General features: G+C 40.9%; 1 protein-coding gene across 3 annotated transcripts in view; it reads left to right on the top strand.

The window, feature by feature from the left end:
• The window catches only part of mmp16a (matrix metallopeptidase 16a (membrane-inserted)), a 74,924-nt gene that overhangs the window by 38,073 nt on the left and 9,492 nt on the right, over positions 1-27,359 (top strand). For all 3 annotated transcript variants that reach the window (XM_030756629.1, XM_030756627.1, XM_030756628.1), the window contains 3 exons: positions 11,191-11,352; positions 15,610-15,827; positions 25,531-25,669. In XM_030756629.1, coding sequence (XP_030612489.1) covers positions 11,191-11,352; positions 15,610-15,827; positions 25,531-25,669 — 519 coding nt within the window. The remainder of the gene's footprint in view (positions 1-11,190; positions 11,353-15,609; positions 15,828-25,530; positions 25,670-27,359) is intronic.

Here is a 27,359-nt window from a genome sequence, read left to right as displayed (position 1 = left end):
ATTGATAAGATTTTATTGATACCAGTTTTAATTTAAGTTCTGCTTTATAGCTCTGGTTCCTGATCAATCTGTGGACAAAGAAGTAAGCCTACACAGGTTTTCAGCATCACAATGGCTGTTTTTGCCATTTCTGTGTCTGGACATGAGGTACCATTTGGAACCAGTTCTTAACAGAAACCTGCCTTGGAGCAGGCACTTTTTAGGGGGTGAAATTATTTACCTGGATCTTATTTTAGCTCCTGTTCCCTGTGGTCCAAACACACCGAATTCCTCCAGAGGTTCCTCATTCTCCAGGGACAAAATGTTGCCTAAGTCTTTGGATGCTTAGATTTTTGTCCCACTGACATGACTGAATAGACTAGAGCCCCATTTCTGACTAAAACACAGAGCACTGTATGCTGAAGCAAAGGAGAGTGGCCATCACAGTCCATTTGCAGCATGATTCAGAGTCTATTCTCTTTGGGTTCTGGTGCTCTGCAGTGCATTGTTCAAGTAAACGAGTAAATTAATTGGCAGCATACCGTCGTTCTGGAAGCAGACAGAGGTCTGAAAGTCCCAGAAAAAAGTGTGTTGTTTCCTCATGATTGCTAATAATGTGAAACCTATTAACTCTTAAGTGCCATTTGAATTAGCATTGAATCCCTAATGGTGTAAAATGCCTCAGCTTGAGTTTTCTCAGGAATATTTGGTTAAATGAAAAATTAACCAGTTTGACTTTTTTTGTTTTGTTGTCTTTTGTATAATGTATGAAAATGTTCATACCCCATTAAAGTTTCATCTGTGTAAAGGGGGGCAGTTTTTTCTTTCTTTCAATTATATCATTTATGTCTGATACTTACAGGGTAGTCCAGAAAAGTTCTTTGAAGGTTGTCCCACTCACAAAACCTTGCTTCTTGTTGCTGCTTGTTTCTATAAAGAATTGTAATTATTCCTGTGCCCTTCAGTCTCTTTGTCCTGTCTCCCCTGCTCTCTTGCTGCCGCTCTCTGTCTCCCTGATGGAGAAAATAAATGGGTAGATTTGGATTTATTTATCTTACCAGAGGAGTAGATCTTTATCTTTTACAGGAAACGTGTATGCACGAATCTCGAGGACATCAAACATGGTGGTTTGGGCAGCTGGTAGGAACTGTATCAATGGCTGAGTTACTGTAACTTTGTGGGAGGACACTGGTGGGAAAACTATAGAAATCTACACACACATATACAAACCCAGTGTAATGGTGCTGGAAGGACTCACTACGTCATAGCCAGGTTATCTCTTTATCTTTAAATGATATAACAGTATGATATGACACTATTGTCTAGGAATATGACAAATGTTGTTGCAATAATTCATAACAGAATACATACATATAGAGATATCTGTGAAATGTGATGTAATACATGCAGAGGAGTATGTTAAAGGAGAAAAAGGACGTGGTTATTGGGTTTCATGCCTTCAGCCTTTCCTCTCAGGCAGCATACAGAGTTGTACAACAATGAGACTGGAAGGGTGTGAATGTGGCACATAGGATCTAATAATACAGAACATTTTCTTATTTCATGAAAGTGTTGTAACCGTTATGTGTCCTTTGGTGGATTTATGAAAACGCAGTCAAGTGCAGAAAATGGCATTTGCAAATGAAAGCATTTATCTTCATTTTGTCTTCATTTGTCTAGTCCACTTCTGGATTTAAACCCACTGGAGACATCAATATAACTGAAAAGACCAGGACCCCCTTATCTTTGTCAGAAAATCTGACATATTACTGTACAGCAAATAATTAAAGAATGCTACAAAAACTGCTTCATGATACCTTCTGTTGGCATCACAGTGTTTGCTAAAAATGGAGATATATATATATATATATATATATATATATATATATATATAAGCACATAATACACATAATAATGCACGTGTTGCACTATAATATAGTATAGCCAAAAACATAAGTAAGAGGAGGGGTGATATACGAGAATGAATGCCTTTATGTCAGCGAGCCACAGAGTTTATGGGAAGAGTGGCCTTCATTTTTTTGTTAACACTGTAACACCCACATACTGTAATATGGTGTTATAGTTGGACAGGTGTTAGATAATGGCCACCTAGTCTCTTTATCTTCTTTTTTACTAGTGCTTTGAATTTGCCAGGTGCAGCATCTTTGGTGCACTGAGTGTATGTATGAATGTATCTGTGGTGGTCTACCAGTCTGGAGAAAGAAAGAACGGGTTCACGGAATAGTTTTTCCACTTTCCCAAAGAAAATGAAATGAAGAGAAAGACAGCAGAGAGATCACCATGCGTTCCTGCCCACTAGGCTGCCACCAGAAATAGACGGCTGCCTACTGAAAGCAGGATAAACTTCTACGTGGGTGGCTGTACTCTTCTGCCCCCACACGTGAATACACTCGCGCACGCACTTAACACTCTCAGAGGCAAACAAATCGCTCACCTTGGGAGGCTCGCCCTCCCACAAGTCAGTCAGATGCTGTCATAACCTCGTACCCATGATCCTTAGTAAACAAAAAGTGTAAACAAACCTGCCCGGGGTACGTCTTGTTCTGAGAACATGCTGTTTTTGTGTTACACTCTTGAACCAATATCAGTTGTGTCTCGTCTGACTTTTTTTTTTAATTGTTTTAAGGATGGGAGTACCCATGTTACCATCAAAGTTTTTTTGTAATCTTTGGGAATGCTTTGGGATGTCAGATAGCTCATACATCAATTACTTCTCAAGCTTTGTTACTATTTGGATCATTAAAGGAAAATGCGATCGCTACAAACCCAGACAGTCACTTGTAATCTACTTACATTGCGACCTCCGGCTAGAAGCTCTTAAAAGCATATCCACAAAGGCAGCATTTGTCTGTAAACATCTGATTTGTTGTTCTGCATCCTGGGACCAAGTCGCACCTAAATAATTCTTCTGCTCGTGAAGTCATAAAAAAACAAGAAGGGCTTTGGGAGCAGTTTGAAAGCAGTGAACACTTTGTCTCACTCTGCAAAATGATATAAAAGCAGAAGGCTGAATTTTGCTATTGAAGCATTAGAAGAAGCTGGAACAACTGAGTGACAGTTGGCATACGAGTATTGAAAGAAGCCGAAGAGTCCAGTATCAGCTGAACTCAAAGTGCTGATTAGGAGCTGAAGTTTCAGACCTGATTGAGTTGGAGTGGAGGTGATGAGCTGAAGTTGAAGGCATTAAAGAAATGAGTGGCATTCCAGTGTTTGCAGCAAAGTTAGGCCGTATTTGTGGTGGTAGTCAGGCAAAAGTAGGTGTTCTCTTGCTTTCACAAATGAGTTGATAATCTTATATATCCTACATGATACTACGTAATAGAGCAGTAATTAGCAGCCTCTCTGGTCAGTTTCTAGTCCTGTGGACCTGCTTCACCATCCTGACATGCAGCTGTTGATTTTAGGCCTTGTTCTGGTCTGCAGCCTTGGTGAGCTCATCATTGTGAGACCAGCTCTCCATCTGCTTCAGGTTCTGGTTGGAGTGGCCCTCCAGCTCAAAGCAGACCTCCAGCTGCAGTCCAGGTGGGTGGAGTTGGACTCTGACTACAAGAGGGGCATTTTTAAAACACTGTAGGCATGCAGATGCTAAACAGTGTTTTTCTAGTGTTTTGTAGCTTTATTTAAAATGGTATTAATATTATCTAACTGGTACCAAGTGAGTTAATGAACGTATCTATACCATTTTCATGGTTATTTGCTGTCTGCAGTGTCTGTAGAGACAGCTGCCAAAGGATATGCAAACACACACATGCATACAGCATTGCTTCACTTACCATAGCAAATGCATTATTAATGATTAATGATCACAATGAAAATATACACACATCCCCGTCTCGCTCACAGGTGCTGCACTGAGATAAACATGACAAGAATAAAAGATGTTTTTCTTTGGCAGCGTGTGTCCCCCCCCCCCTCCTTTTTGCTGGTTTATTTATCTGGAGTCCACTGGAACAGCCAATTTTTGGATCCCTGGCAATGTTCCCAACACCAAATTTCAGTCTGTAGCAGTCTCTGTAAATAAATAATTACTCCAGTGTACATATGTTGCTCTCATCAGCTGGGATTTTGTTCTCTGACATGCTTGTGAGAATTAAGGGTAATAGATTCAATAGCACAAGTGTTGCTCAGCCAGGGTGTCAACAACCTAGAGAGAGAGGACAGACAAAGAGGGGGGGGATAAAAGAAGAGGAAAGCAAGTGGAGCCACACACTGCTTTCCTCTATAGGAGAGTCTAACTATTTGATTAACTCGACAACACTAACAGTGAGGTTAATCAAAGTTTCCACTGGTCTTTGTGGTGTTTTTTCAAATATGAAAGCATCTTGGTTACGCTATGTTTCAGCATTGCTAAAATGATTTAGATCGTTGTATGGCTACTGTGGCCACTTAAAAGACATAATATAATTGAGTGTTGGTAGCGTGGCGTTTTAATCACAAATTGTACCCACAACATACCAGTATGAAGCAGTATTTTCAGTTGTGCAATCTGACACTTTGAAACCTTGTTTTCGAGTGTTTGTACTTGTGATACTGCGAGTTGGTTTGGTGAAATGCACAGAATGGCACACAGTGTGTTCCTGTATTGTCCTGTGAGGTTGCGTTGGAAGTATAGAGGGTGTGAATGTGAAGTGAGCAGAATGCAGCCATTGTGTTTTGGCTGCATTCTTCACAATGGTCACTCAGTCAAATCAGGCGCACAGTCCTGGCTTGACAGCCAGCAGAGCTCTGTGTGCCCCGGGCCCTCTGAGCCAGGCACTGAACCACTGGGCTGAGATCCTCTGGCAGCTTGTCAGCACGGCATAGTACTCCTGGACAGCCAGTGCTCTCATTGACTCACACTCAGCTTCATGTTCTCTGTTGCCTCTCTGGTTTCTGTTTTTCCTTCTCACTTCACATATCTGCAGCTCGGTTCGCTGTCGGGGCTTCTCTTATTTCTGATGACGTACTGTGTCGGACGAACAGCATCCTGTGTCACTATTGTGAACTTCACCCCAGCTAGCAGACAGCAGCTGATTTCCATCCGTTTCCTTCTCCACATTGCTGAGCTCTCAGACAGCTTCGGGGACAGCAAAGTGAGATTTTGCTTCTGAACCTATTCTAATGAAGTCCTTTTTAAATATTCAAATTTTAAAATGTATCAAGTATTAGGTCATCCACTGCTTCATTGTAAGGTTCTGCATGAGTAGTACTTTGACACACATGATTTTTTTTTTTACTACAGCTACTTGATAATAAGATTGTATACTCTCTCCACCCTACATATTCGTAAAGGCTGGTGACACAGTACTACCTTAATCAGTACTTCAGTGGGTCTCCACTACCATTGTATAGCGAGTATCTAGTAGCTCAGTTTAAGCCTTTATAGATAGAAAAAACATAAAGGGTTACAGTATTTCAGGAAATGTGAGCTAATGGATAAAGAGCTGATCATTATTGTAAGTTAAACTTTTGGCTGCTTCCTAATTTCTCAATATAAGGGATTTTGATTTGGCACAGATCTCAATCCCTTCCTGATGCCTTGCTTTTATCTGTGCTTGGGACCAGCAGTAGGAGTACACTATCATGTGACCCCCTGAGCCTGAGTTTGGGGGCTCTTCACATGTAAGGCAACTGTGTCAGACACTACAACCAAATGGTGTTAAAATTTTGATAACTGAAATATTTCCCCAACCCTCCTTTAAAAAAGTACAGTCTTTTAATATGCACATATTTTGCTCAAAACAGTATTGCACATACTTCATAATAATGTCTGTTCTCATGTATGCATACTACGCTAACTTAGTTAACTTCTTAGACTTGGACCCAACATTTAGGCTTAGACTTTAAAAAAACTGGTAAGTTCTTTAAGTTCTACTTACACGTCTGTACATTGTGAATCGGTGTCCTCGTTCTTGTTTCTTATGCTCTGTCAAACCACCAGAAACTCTCCCGAGGTTGCAATTAACATCTTTTTGCATTCACTTTACTGTGCAGTGCTGCTTCTTCTAAGACCACTCTTGAAAACACAGTGTCAGCCATTCAGGGCGCCGTGGGAGCTGAACAATAGGAAACATTTGTGATCCCCTGGGACAAAGAGAGTGCTTATGCTTGCTTACACTTGGACGGCAAAATAACAGCTGTGTTTTCTAAAGAAAGGGTGGAGGAGTTAGAAATTGTTCATCTCTGCTGGGTGCCCTCTTTGCTGTAATAGAACAAGTGAGAGTTGTAATTGCTTTGTTTGGCAGCTTTCACTAGTTCGATGTTGATGTGTTGTTAAAGTCACAGGGGATGTTGTGTTTTTGAAAACTTGGTAGCATTTGGGATTTGTCTACTCTGGAAAAAAGGGACAAGAATGTGATACTGTGAGAGCTGGGAGGGATAAAGAACAAGCTCGACCTACAAGTGGACTGACTGCTGGTCACCCATGCTTGTAGCTCATGTCATGTATTGAGTGAACCACGGGCACTTAGTTAAGCAGTAAGGAGGCAAGGAGGGTTACGGGCCCCTGGAGGCTTCTGCTGACAACCTGAGCTATTACTGCAATTGAACAGTGGTGACCAGGGCCCCACATGTGATTTGTAGGATAGTGTGTGTCCTGTGGTCTCATGGCGTGTTCATGGAGCCGGGAAATTCTGAAGAGCATCTAATCACAGTCCCTGTTTACTGCAGATCCTGTAGGGAAAGATGACCTGATCATAAATCTCCTCCTCTTTCACCTCCTCTTTGTTTTTTTTTTCCTTTACCTTCTCTTCTGCACATCTCATTAGCAGCAACCTTGACTCTATCCTGAGCAGTGTGGGCAGGATTGCTGCTGCTGTGGGCTGCCTCTGTGATTGTTGCCCACTTATCATGGCAAAAAACAAAAAAACCAAATCTGCTAAATAATTTAACAGAAGTGGATTTTTATTACTTCAGATTCAGCTTTCATGCATTAAATAAATACTTGGGATGACTTATTTTTATGCTAAATTCTTGCTCAAACAAGCAAATGGCACACATGAGAATGATGACTCACCATATGATAAAAATACAGGACTCAAATCTTCCCCCAGAACCACAAACTGTGGCGTTCTGCGGATTATCACACAAACCCTGGAGAGATTTGTAATGTATTTCATCTCCTGGTATTGTTTTCTTCAACTGCATCCTCTATTTTCTGCTTTATTATTTTGTGCTTGGGGTTGAGATTGGGCCACTGACAGTAGAGTGATGTTATAAATGCCAAGGTCAGAGGTTGGAGTTGTGTAATTCATCATTTTCATCTTCTGTGATTGAACAAACACTGGAGCACTCTTACAAGATAGTACAGTGTCCCGCACCTTATCGTTTTCCTCGCCTCAGTTTTTTCTTTCTTTTTATCATCCACTTTTTTCCCCACACTTTCCCTCATGTAGCTATCACTCCAAACGCCCTTTCTCCTTGGTTTACCTCACCTTTTTTATCTCTCCGTGTATCCACTATATCAAATCTTTCTCTCCCGCTCCTCTGTTCCTCCATTCCATAACTTTTTCTCTCGCCTTCATCTCGCTTCGTTTCCCTTCTTGTGTACTGTCCCTTTGCTCTTTGCCTCTTTCATCTCTCTTCATCCTCCTCATACCCATGTCTGTCCACACTTCACCATTTTCTCGTCTAGGCTCTGTATATCTTCCAGCTGATAATTAGTCAGGCGGTACAAACCGCCTCGGCTTTGTTTGTGGCCCCCGGGGCCGAGAGGACAGCCCCGTCTAAGACAACGTGACTTACATAAGCAACCGAAACAAAGCGACGACGCAGACCTCAGAGGGACCCAGGAGGCAGGAAGACTGACTCAAGATTGAGCGATGGAACGAGATGGAAATGGAAGAAGACAGAGACAGTTCTTCACTTAACTCATGCACCTGATGACCTGTGCATCTGTAGGGTCAGAACTTGTGCTATAGCTCTCAGTACTGTATAGTACTGTATTTATAAATAAAAAAACCTTTTAATAGTATGTACTTTGACAGTAGACAAAAGATTCATGGCATAACTGCACCAGTGTAATAATAACTGCAGCGTCTGTACTCATTGCATGTTTAGAGAAATAGAATGTGATCCATATATATATATATATATATATATATATATATATATATATATATATATATATATATATATATATATATATACGCAATAAAGTAGCTAACACTGGGCTAAAAAGTGGTGGTAATTAGTGGCACTTGTGTTATTTTATTCCACCTTTTTAAATATCAATACTTGTGTTTAAATTTTTATAAAACGTATGTAGGTTTGCATATTTCATGAGCTCTTTAGGAAACTTTTTAGGACAGATGTGGGAAACTTTTTCTGCATCTTTAAATATACATTATATTAGAGCCAGACCCACATAAAAGTTTTTAGACCAATACTAATTTAGTGATACTTTTATAAGGTGTTTAAAATGCTAGGTTTATCAACATGATGTCATAATATGGGCTGTTAAAACTGTGTCTTGACTTGATTTTTGTATTGCTATTATGGCATTTCATTTCTCATACTTACTTTACTGTATTTTGTTGTGCAGTGCTTTGTTACTGCTTGTCTTTGAAAAGCACTTTATGAAATAATAATTGTAAAGCCAAGTTTGGTTGCTGAACTCCTGTAAGAGGAGTTTGCAGACAGACAGACAGAAATTTGATGTATTATAGTATGATTAATATGTTATATACACCAATCAAGCATAACATGATGATCACTGACTGGTGAAGCCCCTCATTATCTCTTCATCATGGCACCTGTTAGTAGGTGGCATATATATTAGGAAACAAGTGACCAATTTGTCCTCAAAGCTTATTTGTTTAAAGATTTGAGCGAATTTGACGGGGGCCAAATTGTGACGGCTAGATGACTGGGTCAGTGCAGCTCCAAAACTTCTGAGGTGTTCCCGGGCTGCAGTGGTCAGTAGTATCTATCAAAAGTAGTCCAAGGAAGGAACGAGGGTGAACCAGCGACAGGGTCGTGGGCAGCCAAGGCTCACAGACGCACGTGCGGAGCGAAGGCTGGCCCGTGTGGTTTGATCCAACAGATGAGCTGCTGAAAAAGTCAATGATGGTTCTGATAGAAAGGGTGTCAGAATACACAATCCATCACAGTGAGTCAGAGTTAAACATGAACACGAGTGTTCGTGCAGTCCGTGAGTTGTGCCAGTTGGTATGGGCAAACTCAGCATGCATATATATGTACATCTACAGTAAGAACATCTGTTCACTTGACCAGGCTGTTCACAGGCCATTATCACATTTGTGTACTGTAACTCTGCTGGCTATTTTAGTATAATTAATTTGAAGATTTTGTTTTGTTTAAAACTTCATTGAGCACTTTTACCATTCTGCTTCCATGGCCATTATAGGAAACAACCCAAAGGGGGGGCTTCCACTGCAGAGCTGCCTCGCCCCATTTCCTCCACAAGTAATTCCTGAATCACTGAACTGTATCTCCCTCCTCTTTATCTCCTCTCTTTTTCCTCTGCCTCTCTTTATTTGCTATAAACCACATCTCCAGACACTTGTTCAATATTACAACCTTGCATAAATTTTGCCTCAATTTCTGCACTTCTCCAACTTTTACAAGCCATCTATTTTCATTGGAAGACTTGGGCCGAAACCCGAAGCTGTTTCAGCGAAAACCTGGATATTAATGCAATCCCATGCTGTAAAGAGCTTTCCATCAAGCCTATAAAGACTTGCTTACATTTATACAGTCAAATATCATTCATGAGGTCCCAATTAACCCATTTCTCTGTTTTAGCCTTGTCCGTAAATTCTTAAGTACCTCACTGTACCTGCTATGAAGTGATCTAAATCTCAGTCTCTATCTGCTGATGTGTTATTCATGTGACAGTTAAGTGCCTCACTTTAGTAGGAGTGCCAGTGAATAAGTGATGCTCTTTACATCACTATTGACTCTTGTTGTGATAAGAAAAAAAAAAGAGAAGGGTAAAACCGAAGAGAGATGGCAGCTTGGAGAGCGCAAAGGAAGCCCAAAAATAAATCAATAAAATTAAATCCAATTTTTTGTTTTTCCATCCATCCATTTTCTTCCACTAATCCAATTCAGGCTTGCGAAGCACGGCCTATCCCAGCTGTCGTGGAGTGTGAGGCAGGGTACACAGGACAGGTCACCAATCTGCCGCAGGGCTAACACAGACAGACAGACAATTCAAGCTCACATTCACACCTACAGTCAATTTAGAACGACAACTTAACCTAACTCCACGCATGGGTTTGGACTGTGGGAGGAAGCGGGAGTGCCCTTCTTGCTGTGAGTCGACAGTGCTAACCACCTAACCGCTGTGTTGGCCTATTTTTGTTGTTTTTGACCAGCATGATTCTAAACTCCAGGTGACCTTTGTCTAAGTGCCATGACATTTAATGCAAAAAAGAAGACTTTTTTTTTTTTGTCTGACAGCTAGGAAAAAATGCTTTCCTTTGAAGTTCAGCAATAACATATTGCAGGATAAGATGTCTCATTGGAATCAGGTTAATAGCTTCCCACAGACAGCCTGTGTGTGACTATAAATAATAGAAGACATAGCAGTCTTATCCTAATTGTATGATGATGAGCTTCTGTATGGGTCAGATTCCAAATCTTGGCAAAACATCAGAGGAGAGAATGAGGAGGACTGGTTTTTGTTGTTGTTTTGGTTGCCAGTGACGTAAGTTGAGGCACGGGGCAGCTTTCACTTCCAAATATCTCAGCATTAAAACAGCTGGGGTTGGCTGTTAGCCACAGAGGGTTTCTAAGTTAAAGATCAACCCAGTGTAGTCATCGGCTTGAGACTAATTACAGTGTGCAGGGTTGTCTGTGCTTAAATGGTGGATTATCTGTGCTCATGCATAGGCATTTGTATATGTTTGGATATATATAGTAAGAGACGTACAGTCTCTCCTTTTGCTGTCTAACTATAAACTAACATGAAACAGTCCCCTGTAAGGCTGCTGCTTATTTAAATCAGCCTGTACAAAACTTTCCAAACTTGGCCTCATTTTGAGGGAACTTCTCTGGCACTGCCAACTAGAACAGGTGCACCCCAACAAGCCGCGAGGTGACGAAACAATAACCCGGGGCTGACCAAGACCAAGTTTTATATTCAATTTGGTTTGCTTGCAAGAGATATAAAATGCCACAAACAAGTTTACATCCAGCAGTGCTGACAGAACTGCTCTCTCCTTCCCTCTCTCTTTGTGTTTCTAGGTAACGATTTGTTCCTGGTAGCTGTCCATGAGCTCGGTCACGCGCTGGGCCTCGAACACTCCAACGACCCCACGGCCATCATGGCTCCTTTCTACCAGTACATGGACACAGATAACTTCAAACTACCCATGGATGACCTGCTGGGCATCCAGAAAATTTATGGTAAGGCTTTCTTCTATCGTTTAAATACAATTTGTTATACAGACACACAAAACAGTTGAATAGCAGCCTTTTAGTGTGAAATGCAGTATGTGATTTGAGAAGCTTGCAAACTTAAAGGGTTAGTCTACAAACTATAACTATTATACAAGCAAGCCAATAGCATGCTGAGCTTTGGTAGTCACAAAAGCTCTCTAACCTGCAAAGCTTGCTTGTAAACATATTAATCAGGGGACAACTCATGTCCTGTCTAAAGGCTGCTTAAAAGATGTCTGTCGAACTTGTAAGAGCTCAAGTAAAACTAGAATGCCCAACACACCTAATAATACTTCCACACTGTTGACTTCTTCTGTAGGTATGCCAACCTAAAGTAAGGCTGGCATGCCTACAGTAAACCATCATACCCGGTTTCTCTCTAATTTCTATATCATTCAAACCCACTCACAGCACAGAATTACAGATAATGCACAGAAGTACAATTAAGACCTAAATTTACGATCGTACTTCATCGTCAGAGCACCCACACCACGCATCCCTCATTGATACACATTTGGAGTTGACAGACGCTGATTGCAGAGTGCTTTGTCTCCTCATAAAGCTGATGTAGCTCTGGGGCGGCAATGTGAAATTTAATTTGACGGTAAAGGATTTATGGAAGCACCCACGTAGCTTTCTTTTTTTCTTTTTTTTTTTCGCTTGTACTTGAATTAGTAGATTGCAGTGGCAAAAATCTGTGTTTTGTATCAGTCAAGATATTTGAAACAGTTCAAATGAGGCTGGACTGTGGAGGTGGAAGCCTTTACATTTAAATGCGTTATCAGAGCGTCGATGTTGTCGACTCAACCTCAGCTTGACATCTAAGTTGGGAAACAATTTGGTGGCAAATGACAGCATCGTCCCTTACAGCTGTTGACGCTGTACACCAGTCACACTTTGTTGAGATGACTCCGGTCTGTCACACAAATGGCTGCATGCGCACACACAAAGAACCTGCCATCTGCTTACATGGTCAGGGCACGTCCCTCTGGGAGTGACAGACCTGGGCAGGCGATCAAATCTCTCTTCATCCCTCTCGTGTTTTATTCCACTGTCCCTCCCTCCCTCTCCTCTGTGTTGTACCGAGAGTTGAAGGGCAGGACAAGAGATGGCAGCTCCACTCAGCCCCCCCCACCCCCCCAGTAATTGGTCTTCTTTTCTTCCACATGGCAACGCTGGTGCTAGATGTGGAACTAAACAGGGAAAGAGGTGGGAGGTACACAGCTTACATCGACTACACGACGATGCACTTAAGGTTGAGTAGGAAAAAGTGTGAATGGGGCTGCATGAAGGTAAAGAGATATAATGAGATATGAAGGAAATGTGAGTGAACTGGCATTCATTTACAGCTGTTTGCAATCTGGGAAAGTCGGGTATAATCATATAAGGAATTTGGGGAAGTTAAGCACTTGATGTTGAGGATCAGTTGACTGTTAGAGTTTTTGGGCGTGTAGCTTTGCTGCTTCTGTTTATTGCTTCAACCCTTTGAACTGTAGGGACAAAACACAGCTGCTGCATTCAGGGTTTATACTCCTTTTAAATAATAATAGATCATTTATATTCCTTTTAAAAACAGTGATTTCTCATGAATAAAAACAGTGTAAACTACATTAGATATTTATCGACTCAAAATGAATGAAAACTCGGGCAGCTTGTAACTATAAATAATAAAATACAGAGCACATTCAAACCTTTAGATGTGGCATTTCTGTCGTATAATCTTTTTTGTTTGTTTTTTTTTTTCTTCTTATTCCTCCTGGACAAATCCCAATTTTCTCACTGGGCTTTGAACATAATGACGTCCTACCCTTTCACGGAGCCCACTTCCTGTTTACAGAAACAACAGATTTCAGGCACCACTGACACTGCAGTTCATAATGATGCTGCTAACTGGGATGAAAGAAAAAAAATCAGCTGAAGTTATTCAGGTCATGCAACCATAATTGTAATAAATTCAGCTAAAGCCCTGAAACTAATGGATCAGTAAAAAATAAATAATTCAAAAAGCTGGTCTAAAGCATATAGTTTAAGACTAAGAGATAAATTTAATTTTGCATAAAAACAAATCGATAAAGAGGGTGTGATGATGCAGATGCCTTAAAGAAGATGGAAGCATGGAAATTATTTGTCTAACTCAGTTTATGAATGGTTACACTCCTGGTAGATTGGTTAATAGTATCCTATATGCACCATAATGCAACTAAACACAAACCTGACATGACCCTAAGTACATCAGTTCATCCAGTGTCCCTTTACATGTACTACATAATATACAGTATTTATTTCAATTCAGACAAATCAGTAGTATGAACATGAGATATGAGTAGTAAAGTAGTTGGTGTAGCTTGTGAAGGAGACTGCATTACTGGTTTTCACCTGTGCTCCACTAGCATCTGTGGGTGTGAGAATTCTCACTGTATCCACTCACCACACCAGCTGAGTTCACTGATTAGATTCCTTGCTCTCTGGTTTCAAGTGCACAGATCAGTGAAATTAGCCAATTGGTCCAGCAAATCACCACGGCACAGGTGTAGCATGTGGGTCACCTGGCTCTCCAGCTCAGTGGGAACTAAATTAACGGTCAGATGCAGAAATTACAGGGTGACCAAAAAGAGCCAGAAACGCTTTGTTTAATTTTTCTTGTCATGGGTTTACCATAATGTAGCTGTGAGTACACATTTGCCTGTTTGTTTACATGTCCATCAGACTGTAAATCGCCCCGTGCTTACATAACTGCAGAGTACTTTGGCTCCACTAATCTGGGATGTATTTCAGGGGATTAACTTCAGTCAGTGAATGGAATCACTCTCGTGTAGACCCACTGATCAGTTCTGTGGACAGGGTGATGGCTTAATCCTGCGATTGTCTGGTTTGTCAACTACAGACGGATGACACATTAAAGGAAGAGCCAGCATAAAATGTTTAAAGTAGCCACAACATGTTGCCAGGACAGCTTCAGTGTGGTTTAGGATTGATTCTGCAAGTCTGCTGAAAGAATGTAAGACCATTTGAAACATCCCTTTTATCTGATTATGGCGGGGGAGAGGTCTGTCTGACATGTCATGGGCTGAACACGGTCTCCATTATCAGTCCTTTGGCAGACCGTAGGGAGCTACAGACAGCCCATCTACCTGCAGAGAACATCTGATGCCAGATGGAGGCAGTGTGCCAAGTATATGGTACAAGTAGTCTGCTGGCTACTGTTGCTTGTGCTGTTGTTGGTCCGTCAGCCACAGAGAAGAGCAAAGTTAAAACGTACAAAGAGCTGAAGTGAGACCGAGTTTTTAAAAACAACCAGTGCTGTAGTTTTTGATCTCTTATGTTTTTTTGTGCTTCTCCTGTTCACGTTGCTCCCTTCCCTGCTCTGGCGCAACCAGTCAGCATTAGACTAATGCAGAGCCGAGCTACATGCTGATGGGTTTTTGGAGGATTGCATTGGAGCACATTTGTGTAGGTTGAAAACGCCTCTCCGTAGGCAAATACTCACACAAGCGGACACAACCGGGGTACCATAAAACAAGCACAGTCTCGTTACAGTCATCTGTTCGTCTAGCTCTTGAACACTTTAAACACATTGTACCTTCTATCCTTACAGTCACAGAGTGTGTTAATCACGCAGCATTGTGTGCTCCATTATTCATATGCAAAGCCCACTTGCTATTAGCCACTGTCTCCACTCTGTTTTTCCTCTGAACGCATCACTCTCTCTTTTCATGTACAGTAATTCATGAATGTGAAATGACACGCAGGCGTATCTCTGCCGGCATTTGAGTGGATATTTTATTTTTATCTTCACATGATCTACATTTTTTAAACCTAATTCTGCTAAGCTTTTTATTATTACTATTCCTATGCGTTTTTATTTTTGGTTTTATCCTCCTTAACATGATATTATGCTTTGCTAAGCTGAATCTCTAAACTTGGCAGCGTTAACATCTACCCACTGATTTGTGCATGACCTCATCTTGTTTATCTGTTGACTCCTTTCTCTCTCATGTCTTTTTTGAGTCCTTGTTGGCAGTCTCCATCACGTCTTACCTTTTTTTTTTTTTTTTTTTTCTGTCACCGGGGTTACAAGTGACACTAAATTTGGCTTGATCTGTGTCCCCTGCAAGATCTGAGAGCTGGTTAGCTTCAATTGATGAAGTAATAATAAGCAAAGTGTTAGATGCAAAACAACATGTTGCAGATACATGTAAGATGTATTTCTTTGACTCCCTGCAGGGCCACCTGATAAACTCCCCCAGCCCACCAAGCCTTTGCCAACAGCACCCCCTCCTCGCTCCCATCCTCCTTCAGACCCCCGTAAACCAGACAGGCAGACGCGACCCCCAAGGCTGCCCTCAGGAGACAGACCCTCGCATCCCAACGCAAAACCCAACATCTGCGATGGAGGCTTCAACACCCTGGCCATACTGAGAAGGGAGATGTTCGTTTTCAAGGTAAATGAACAGCGTGTGATTTCAAAACAAAGCTGGGGGCTTTTTCACATTTGGTTTGTTTTCAGCAATCTCAGGTTTTGAACCCGAGGTCTTTTCTGCTTTTTGCAATTGTGGGAGCACAGAAACCAGTTTTTGCAGTCCGAAACAACACTGTGCTAGAAGAGAGTTCATCCCTGCACACCACCTCTGGCTGTAATACATAACTTAACTGGCTGATTACTGCAACAAAAGAACTGCTTTGCCCTGTTGGTCTTAATTATGAACAATAGAGATGGACTGTACATTTGAAAACTGCCTGTGGAGAGAGAGGGCAGTTTGCGGGAAAAAAATTGTGATCCTGTGTAAGATGTAAATAAAAATAGGATATTGAAGCTGAATGGGTTTTTATATATATATGCCCACTTTGAAATGTGATGCCAGCAACATGCAAATCATTGCATTCTGTTTTTTCATCCCAACCCTTTTTTTTTTTTTTTTTTTGGAAAATTGGGTTGTTAAATGCAGAATAAATTGCTTGCGAGCTTGTAGGATTACCTAAATATATGAAAGTTGGGAGCTTTTCTGCTAATCTGCTTCATGTTTAACATGTGCATAGTGTGCATAATGTGGAAAAACCTTACGTGGATGTAATATAAATTATTTGACTGGAACGTTGGCTGGAATTTTTCAGAGAGAAAGTTTGACAGTGTGGTTATAGCTGGTAGAATTATTGTGGAACCTGTTCTGTTATCGTTAAGCTATTGCCTGTGTATTTTATCCCATTCTTAAAGTAGCTATTATGTCTAAAGGAAGCCTTTCTAGTTAACTTGGGACCTACTGAGCAAGATTTTACTAAGAAGGAAAACCAAGCCATGCACAGTAGAGTACAGTTTCTTCTCCAGAGAAGCTCAGCTTGGTTTTCATTCCAGTAGAAGAGAAAAAAACACACATCTTTATCCTTGGTCTTAGCTTGTGAGAGCAAGACCTTGGCAACATGCAGTAAAGAACAGAGCAAAACCCTGGGGCTGCACAAAGCTGTCCTGTGTTCTCCACAGAAAGGAGGAAGAGTGCCTCTGATGCTTTATGTGAGTGTGACTGTATTTTCTGGGGATATAAATAGACAGTGTTCATTGGTTAAATAAGAGGCTTGTGGAGCCAGCATTAAAAAAAACCTGTTTTTGTCCTCTCTGCACTCCTCGCTACAAGTTTCTTCTTCTAGAGTCAAAAAAAGAATTAAGTCTTGGAACTGAAGCTGCTACCTGTAGGGATATTTACCCAAAATTAGACTGAAAGCCCACACTGAGTCTTTCTTAGGAGTGGGGAAAAAAATATGCTTGTCTAAGTCCAGCCCCTGTTTCTTCCACATAGCTTATGCCCGCAGCAGCAGCTGCTGTCAGCCTTCATTACTCCTGAGGCCACAGCCTGGCCTGATGGAGTGATGAGGATCATGGGATTTCTACAGAGCTCAGAGGTAGTGTTGAGATAAAAAAGATTTTCAGCAATCAGCCAAATGTTTTATGACTTTAGGAAGTAAAGGAGAGAGGCTCGAAATATCTATGATGTCACCGAGATCTCAGCATCTGAAGTGAAATTTGGGGGTGTTGTCTTCTCTTATTTTAAGCGTCACTTTTGTTGTTTATATTGAATCTGTTTAAAAATCAAATCAGTACTTTCAATAACCATCAGCTAGTAAATAGAAGTATCCCTCAATGAATTATTGAATAATTTTTTTAATAAAAGTGTGAATAATTCAATTTTTTAAATAACCATTTATGGCCGTTCACCTATATTTACCTCTGATTGGTTTAGTTTCTTTGCAGGACTATTCAAAACAATAGACAATTTCCCAGAGGTAGGGCTTGGCCTGAATTAGAAGTGATTAACTTTTGAAGCGAATCCGGATCTGGATTCAGTTTTTTTTAGCCTTGGTAGACGAATGCAGTGTCTGTGCTCGGCTACTTTACAATGTGGATATAGTACAGGGGATGTTTTGATTTTACTGTTATTTATTAAACCACGCGGCTTTAAATTATATGATATTGTTTTGTGTCAATATTTTTATTATGAGGAAAGGAGAACAATGAGGCAAAAAATTGTATTACTTATACAGCATAAATCGGAACATAAAAGCACAGCACCTCTGTGTCACACAAAAATGAAAGAGGAAAAAAAAAAAAGAGGGGCTGTGTACCATGATAAATAAGGCCTACAGTCCATTTCCTAAAGAGTTTATAACATATCAATTTTTTTTTTTTGTCTTAATTTAATGTAATAATTATATGATATTGTTGACAGTGCTTTAAAAAACACAACCTGTATGCAAAAGACATCATGTTTGCAGTTTGTCTAAGTTAATGATAGTGTGCTAAATAAGTACGAGAACATGTAATTGCTCAGCTCAAGTGGGCATCCGCTTATGTTAAATTGGCATGGTGCATCCGTTATTTTGTGGGCTTTCAGTGTTTCACTGGCACCGACTCACATTTTCCTGAGCATCCTGGGGAGTAGAGGGGAAAGATTTGTAGAACACATGTAAGTGTAGCTGTAAATCCACTGTGTTCACATCATTAAGACCACCAGCAATATCAGAGTCACGATGATTTGTTCTCCCCTTAGAGTAATCTGCGTCTCAGTCTGTGAATCAAGTGTGTTTAGTGAAGTGAAATGAATAAGGAATCACGGGTTTGACTTGGATTCCCTCTGTAAGCGTGTTATACTGGAGGAGCAGGTGGTCCTAATATTTCTTGATTCTCGGTGAGTATTTTGCCAATTTTCTGCAAGCAGACTGACGTATCGTGTTAACGCCTCTTTCCTCCTGGTAGATGAAGCTGCCCAACTGTAAAACAGTTTATCTGGAATCATAATTAGAGATGTTTGGATTACTCCAGACTCTGATAAATTCCCTTTAGAAACAGCCAATGTATACGCTCGAGTCTAAAGACCGGCTGCAGTGATGGAGCTGTGCATACTTATGTCTCGTTTCAGTTTTACTTGAACTTTACAAAGCTGACTTGTTCTTTGCTTGATTGTTCAATTGATTCTTTGCTTAGTTACTTTGCTCTGCGGGTCCATTTGGCCCTGCATAACTGGGTTGTACTCACCGTCCCTGCATGATTGTTTTGGAAAACTGGAGACTAGTCGATGCCAAGTCATTATAGCAGAGATCTCAGCAGTCTCACAGCCCCTGAGGTCCACAGGTGGTCCAGCAGTGTAAAGTAGGGGAGCTCTGGAGTGAAGCTCATCTGTTGAAATGCAGCGAGGGAGCAGTGAGGTTTTCTAAGAAGCAAAAAGCGCAGTTTTATTGGTGATATGTCACTTTTTGTTCTAAATAGGTGCACGATGTGCTTTTTACTTTTACTCTTAACTAAATATCTGACTCATAGTTGGTTTTTGCAGCTCATTGTTAGGAACATTTCAGAGCTTGGGCTTCTTTTCACAGGTACCTGTTTGTGTACAAAGGGGCAACTAGGGTAGAGGAAAGAGTACTGTGGTGAATTACAGTTGTATTTCCAGAGAAATACATTGAGAGCACAACTGATGATTCCTTTTGTCAAAACTTTGGATATTGCTTGCTTTCTGTTTTGCAAGTGTATTGGAGGCTACAGGATTTTATATTGCTCTCTCAGCCATTTACATGTAAATAGAACATCTCTTTCCAATTTTCCAGGATATTTGTGAGCTATACTGTTGGATGCTTCATCAAACATTTTTGCTCTTCTAGACCTTCAGAGCCCCCGCAGACTACGTACTATTAATGAGTTGGACTAAAACAGCAACAGAAAATGGTGAATCAAGAGATATAACGGTGCCATGCAGAGACAGAGGTTATTGTTTGCACAAAATATTCAAATGTTCCACTTTTGAAGTCACAAAGTAGAGCAGCTTATCAAAGGGTTGCTGGGGAAATGCGCTACGTTCACGTAATGTTACAGATTTAGGATTGCACTTCCATAAAATTCAGGGAAACATGTTTAAAACAGGCTGAGATGGCCTGATTTTCAATCTTTGTAGTGCAGATGTAGATATTATAAGGCCAAATGCAGAATTGGTGCTGAAAGATGCCTGATTTATACGGGCCACGTTAATCTACAAAGCCAGGCTGGGAGTCATGCTTGTTAAAGGTGGTTGTTTTACGGTTGCTCATTTTTCTTTCCTGGTGAGGTGACAGGGGGTCGCTCAGGGTTCACCGATGATTTCACAGATCCAGTGTCAAGAGTAAATGTCCCATAAAGCTACAAAGTCGCCGTTTTTACAGTCGCAGTCACTTCAGGTTCAACTTTCAATGAACCCACAGGCCATATGGCATCCCACTGGAGCTCGAAGTAGCACACACGTTCATGTATATGCATGCGTACATCCATGAATAGTTCTTTCTCTGGCTTTAATTGCAACCAGTTTTCTCCTGCTGTACCGCAAATGTATCCTCATGTGATGCTTATACTGTCTGACAACAACCAGACAAAAAGTTTCCAGGAGTTCATTCATTTTCCATCAGGCTTGGATTGTAGTAAAATATGGATGTAGAGTCTCAGACATCATAATTAAAATTTGGATTTGGGTTTATGGCTCACTGCTGTCTTGTCAGTTTTTAGAGCCAGAAAATCCAAACAAGGATTTAGGGATTTCGACCAAACATTCCCGACAACATAATTTTCTTATAGCTGCAATGTTTCCTTTATGGAACAAGGATCCAACACAAGAATACAGATTACAAGAAGTGAAATTACTTACTGTGTTCATGCTTTTCTTTTTGGTATAAAGTTATTGTTTTTCCCAATGGTGTTTTTATCCTTAGAGCAATTTTTTATTATTATTATACTATTATAGTTAAAGCTCACAGTTCAGCAGAACCTGTCTGTATAAGCAGTGATATAGAAATGGTTGCATATATTGTTAGATGATGGTTTAAAGCTCCAAATTCATTTTACCCAACAGCAGCGACTCATTATGTTCAAACACTTGTAGCTGCACACCACTACATAAACACAATTAGAGCCTATTTTTCCCTACAAGTCTATATATAAGCTTCCACTCAACACTTGACACACTAATGCTCTTATCTACTCTACCTTCCATTATCGGACTGTTGCCCAGCTCACAGCATGGACATATAATAGGGGAAACCACAACCCCTCTCGCCCACTCACTGAGGGACACTTACTTCCTTGATGCGGACAGATATAGAGCGGGGGGATTCTGGGATGCCGCGGGGTGCCTTGCTGTTCAGGATTGCCGATGCTGGAGCCGTGCTCCTTGACTCTGACATCCATTAATGAGAACACAGTGGCCAAATGGGCAGTAAGCTGTCGCCTCTTTTTAATATCTTTTTCAGCAGTGGAGTGAAAGCGAGAGAGTCCAAAAATAGCAGCCCATGTCTGAGTGGATTTTTAATGCCACCAATTCAGTTTTTGACAATTGTAAGACTGCTTCCTTTTCAGGTGTCCTGAGAATTCAAAGAGAAAGAGAGATGAAATGTTGAACACTGCTCTCGTGTCTAATTTTAATCTAAAGCCTCTAGGTGATTAGCTTAGCTCCGTTTAACTGAGCAGAAAGATGAGACGCGGGGGCCTGGCTCTGCTCAAAGGTAACAAACTCCCCCAACTAGCAACCTCTGAATATCACTTAATAATGTTATATATGATTTGTTTTCATCTGTACCCACATTCCAATTTAAAGCGTGCCAGCTGCATGCCCTTGTTTCCAGTCTTTATACTAAGATAAGCTGCCTCATGCTCTTGCCATAGTTTCTGCGTCTCAAGTGAGAAAGGTCTCTAATGCTTTAGAGCCTTTCAGCACTCTCTTTCTTCCTAACAGCAGCAAATTTCCCACGATGCCATAGTGTTTCCCTAAATATAAACACATCTAGTTATAAACAGTTGCAATTGTTGCTTCCCATGAAATCACTTTTATTCTCTTAAAAAAAAATGTAACTGAAGTTTATTTCAAAGTATAAAATTGCAGAAACTGATAACAGAGCCAATTATTTTGGTAGTTTGATGCTTGAGCTGCTAAACACTGTTCAGCACTCTGACTTTAGGGATGGAGGCTTGCATCCTGCATGGAGCACTGTGCTGACATTTATTGGATTGGAAAATGTCCCCACACAGATGAACTGTAAAGCGGCCATATTAGAATTAAAAACTAATGGAAAGAAACAGCTGCAGGTTGAAAAGTTAAACCACCGTTTGTTGCCCTGATGAAGGTCATACTTCATTATTTACAGCAGTTGCAGTTACTGCACACTGAAGGAGCTTTGTTCCAGGCCGTGTCTCGGCCTGCAGGACATGTAAAAAGCATACGAGTGCACATATATTTAAAAATGTTCTGCAGTTTATTTCCTCGGCAAACAGAACAGATTTTGGCAAGAACGCCCAGATAAATACTATGACCTTAATCCTCATCCGTCTAAATTATTTGCACCCGGGTTCTGCTGATGACTCAAGTCGACTGTGTGCGTCATATTAGATGAGTGAGAGGTCAGCACCACTGTCATGCTAATACCGCTCTTTGTCACATTCTCACCTCTTCACTCAGTCGCAGAAAGACAAATGGCAGCAGCAGATGCTCGCCCAGGGCTGACGCCGATGTTGAGATTTAACCTTATTTATACAGAATAAACAAAAAAAAACACTCCAAATAGCGTCGGCGTATTAGAATAGCTCCATTGTCTTGTTGTTCTTTGCTAATAACAGGGCGTTCTCCCTGCTCTTTTGTCCTCTCCAGCAAAATTCTTATTATTTCATGCCTATTCATATATTGATTGATTCACTTCATAAATGTACAGTGCTCTTGTTTTCCATGCCTCTGTTTGCTTTTTACATAGTGGCTTAGTCTTGAACCTCTGATGGTCATTTTACTCGATTACAATTTTCAAAGATGCCCTGAGAAGGCACCAAAGTCATCTTCTACCCAGCATCCTGCTGTGAAACATCAGTGTGCGAATACATATTAAAAAATAGCCTGTAGTGTAATTTACATGAATATGCTGCAGCTCGGCTGACAGAGATTAATGAGGTTGAGTTGTTTTGAATCTCTGTAATTATTTTGTGTGCCTCCCTCTTTCTAATCATTTTGAGACACTTGTTCGCCATTTTGGATGATTTTTTTTTTTGTGCTCATTTTGTGTGTAATTTTATGGTTGTTTGCATCTCTTGCATCTGTATTCCTTTCATGGGTTTTTCGTCTCTCTCTGTACACATTTTGCATAACTTTGTTGTTGTTTTGCCACTCTTTCTGGTCATTTTGTGTCACTTTGTTTTATTTTGCATGTTGTTTTGTAGTTATTAGTGTAATTTTATGGTTGTTTTGCAAGTCTGTAGTCTTATTGTATATGTTTCTGTTCATTTTGCATGCCTTTGTAATCATTTTACCTCATTTTCTGATTGCCTTGATTTTTATTGCACCATTTTTTTGTTCTTTTGCCTTTCATTGTAATCATTTGTTCACCATTATGCATTTTTTTGGGGTGGTGGTGCAGTAATTGTGTATATCATTTTCTGGTTGTTTGCATCTCTTTGTAGTTATTTTATGATTTTTGGATCTCTGCACACATTTTGCTTCACTTTGTTGCTGTTCCGCCTCTCTTTGTAGTGATTCAGTGTCATTTTTTGGTTGTTTTGCAACTCTTTCTAGTGTTTTGTGCGACTTTCAGGTTTTGATCCTTATGTGATATTTGTGGCGGATTTTTTTCATCTAGTGTTTGTTGAATTTATCAGTCATCACTAACTTTCCACTTCCTCCTTCTGCCCCAGACACCAGAAGATATGATCACAGGTCAGGTGTCCATGCTGCAGTGGGTCAGAGCTGTTAAAGTAGAATGAGGGGGATCCAGGCGTTAGTTAGGCGTGCAGTTTTAGTGTTGCAGCTTATTGGTGTATTTGCATAATAATTACTTGCTAGCCATCTTGCAGTAGAATCCCCATGAATTAATGCACTAAACAGATACCTGTTAATTTCAGAATTAATGAAGTGCAAAGCACTCTCCGTCGTGTGTCTGTTTTGTTGCTTTGTCAACTCAGCGGGTCAGGTACCTCATGCAGTACACCAGTGTGTTGTGCGGTATTGATTTTGCCAACAAAACACTCAGTTCAGTTGTTGGCAAGGCAGTTTGTGTTCCGCTTCACAAACTTTTCTCAGAACTCACAAAAACTCATTGCAGAAACAGTTTATTAAAGCCATCCAGTAGTGCAGAATTTATATTTCTATAGAAACCATATTATAATTCAGCCTTATTGCTCTGAATGCATTATCATGTGCCGTGAGACGTATACGTGACAAACTCTGTACTGGCCTTTTCCTCAAAGCAGGGAACGGTGTAATATTTCCAACTTTTGCTAAGACTAAACTTGTTGTGATTATTCTGAACGTTCCTGTAATTGAGAAGTGCCTGCTGAAATTTTCTACAAGTCTGCTCGCCTGAGCTTTATTTTCAGAGTGGGAGTGGGAAGTTTGGGCAAGCAGGAGAAAGAACATTTTTCCCCTTTTTATAAAGTCAAAAGGATTCAAATAGGTCGGATTTCACAGTTTGATCTGTTTTCAATTACTGGGCCGGGCCATGTACAGCAGAAAATGCTGAACAACTGAAATCTATGGAGGCAGTAGGTATGGAGCGAGTGTGGGAGAGAAGAAGTGGAGGAATTGGAATGAGAGACAAGGGGAAATGAAAGGAAAGAGGAGGACGAGTCCAGAGAGAGTGCAAAGTCCCAGAGAAACAATTGGATTAGACAAAGAGAGAGAAGGAGAGCTGTGCAGAGAGTCTTTGATAAATTGGCTGTTTATTTAGCTTTCGCTGTGAATGAGGCAGGGCGTGATGATGGGTTGTCTCCCCTGCATCCCTCGCTACAAGGTCAGCCTTTTTGGCCTGAGCGCCCAGCGTGTTAAGGAGGTGCAATTGGCCATTCATTGCCAAAGGGTGGGACATCTTTCTGAGTCCTAATGGCTTTTGCAGCTGGGTCTCTCCCCGGCTCCCTCCGTCATCAAGTTTCATCCAACATCAAAAAGACACACCTTCCACTTGGCCGTGCTCACCACCCCCCCACCCCCCCAAAAGGAAATCAGATTCCCTTGGCTCCTCATAAAGCTCCTGGCTATCACTTTGCCCCTGTTACTTGATGGTTTTCCCAGTATGTTCTTCAGGTTCTGCATGTGTAGCGACAGACGCTGAGGCTTTCCAGGCAACCTGAGAAAGCATACATGCGTCTTAAAAGCATCACGGCTGTCACCAGCAGGCTTTGTTGTATGAGCAGCAGAGCAAGGAGCTGGCCTGAATTCACCGTATCAGATAAATTTACTGCCAGCTGTGTTAGTATATGCAGAATTCTCTATAGATTTATTTTTCCTTGGATCAGGGCAGTGTGTTGTTTGGTGTCAAAAAACATTCAAGCAACTAAAACTTTTGAATGAGAGATTTTAAAATGTATTTTTTTCCTACTTAGTCTTCTGATGACTTTTCACACACATGTGCATCTTATCTAGCAGACAGTACTGAATGCTTTCCATTGCTTAGGTGACGTGCTCTGCACTGAGGCGAGGAGGCTAAACTTATATTAAGTGATTTTTGCCATTTTGGGCAGTCAAAACAAGCTTTCATTGACCTTTACAGTATGTTGGCAGACACTATCCTGGCAGCTTAGTTTTCTATATGTAAATCTGACATGGGACTTGTCATGCCTTAGACCACAAAGTTTATAATTTATTCTTAACACAGTCCTCTGTTCCCCTTCAGGACCATTGGTTTTGGCGGGTGAGAGATAACTCTGTGATGCCAGGATACCCCATGCTCATCAGTGTGTTCTGGAGGGGCCTGCCGCCTAAGATAGACGCAGTCTATGAGAACAGCGAGGGCAAGTTTGTCTTCTTCAAAGGTAAGATCACGCTCTCCACCACCATCATCACCACAGACCAGAGCTCTTTTTTTATTACAGGCAAAGCATCATAAAGCTTTAATCTGACCTTAATCCTGACTCACATTAGCTCCATGTCATCTCGCTTATCCACAAAAGTCATCTTTTTGGATAAGCTGTATGCTCATGCCTCCTGTACTCAGTTTCTATGTGTGTATGTTGGGAATAGAGGGTTTTATTTTTTTGTTTTTTTGTTTTTTGTCTCCAGCAGCTACAGCATATGCTGTCATGCTCACTCCAAACACTGCACTGACCCAATCTGTGTATGAGTTTAGTCTAAGTCTGGGGAAGATTAAAGCAGTGTTTTGCTTAGTCAGAAAGTCTACCACAAACAATTTTGACTTTTAATAATGCATGTGTTTCGTTTTGGTGCTCTAGTAATATATTTTCATATAAAATCTTCAACTGTACTTAAACATAATCAGCATGCGTGCCACAGAGTGTGCTGAAGAGCTTCACTGCGTACTGTCAGTGTTTGATGAGACCTGATTTAGATTTTATTTTTTTTTTATCTTTCCGAAAAGATTTGTCTACATATTCAAATCTAGACCAAGCTAGCCCCAAAAGACTGAGCTTTACGACTAATTATGTCTAAAGCTGCAAAGCCACTTAAAAGAAGCAGCAAACAAACACGGTCCTCCATATTTGCATACACTCGAGAGAGGAAGAAAGGCAGAGAGGGAAGGGTGTTGATGAAAGGAGACGTAGGTAAGCAATGAAAATCTGCTGGGATAAAAACTACAAATCTTCTCTCAAACCCGTTTCTATTTTCGACACCAAACAATTCCTGGAAACGCAGACTGCTGGTCCCGGGTGTGCCACAAGCTCTGCAAGTTTGATTTCACTGCCTTTTCCTCCACCCTGCTCCTTACCGGGCAGGGTAGAGTTAGAAAATTCAGACTAACAGAATGCCTTTTTTCATTTGAATACACGCAGCTGATTTCCCAGAAGGCCTTGTTCTGACTGTCACCATTTGGAAGAAAAATTAAGAAAGTCGGTCAGAAAGCAGAAGGCAGCACTCGTCTAACCAGGCATTTTGAATATACTCTTAACAGCTCCTTGTCTGATGAAGTCTGAAAATAAATACGCAGATGGGGACTTCGGAGTCTGGTTTGGCTGTTGTGGCTGAGACACTGAGTGGCTTAGTGCTTTTCAGGGAGGTCAGAAAACAGACACAGTGTACATTAAGAGTAGGTTCAGCATGTGCTGTTCATTCCTACATCAGTGCCAGTGTGTTAGTCGTTTCCCTGTTTGCATTCTTCAGGGACTCAAGAAGTTCAACATACATTTTAAATGCAATAGTCGAATCAGGCCTGTTGTGTGGATTGCTAATCAGGCTATGGGCTTTTATAGATTTACCATTCACAGCTTGGCAACAGCACGCAGGCGGATTTAGAAGAAAAGTGGTTTACATGTAGAAATGTTTGATTAATAAGAAGCTGCGTTATGAATTGAAATTAAATTAATCAGTTTAACATAGGCGTTTGCAGCTTTACTCAGAGGCACCCTACGTATGCACAATACATATATATGAGTATGTATTTTCCTCCTGGGAGGCAGGATCCAATCAGAGCTTGATTGGGGCTTTTGTGTCAGAGGACAGACAGAGCTGCTCCCTACATTTAAATTATGCAGACACGTCTTAGATTGT

Source organism: Archocentrus centrarchus, chromosome 20 (genome assembly GCF_007364275.1).
Source record: "Archocentrus centrarchus isolate MPI-CPG fArcCen1 chromosome 20, fArcCen1, whole genome shotgun sequence".
NCBI classification, from domain to species: Eukaryota; Metazoa; Chordata; class Actinopteri; order Cichliformes; family Cichlidae; genus Archocentrus; species Archocentrus centrarchus.
This window is presented reverse-complemented; position numbering and strand designations above follow the sequence as displayed.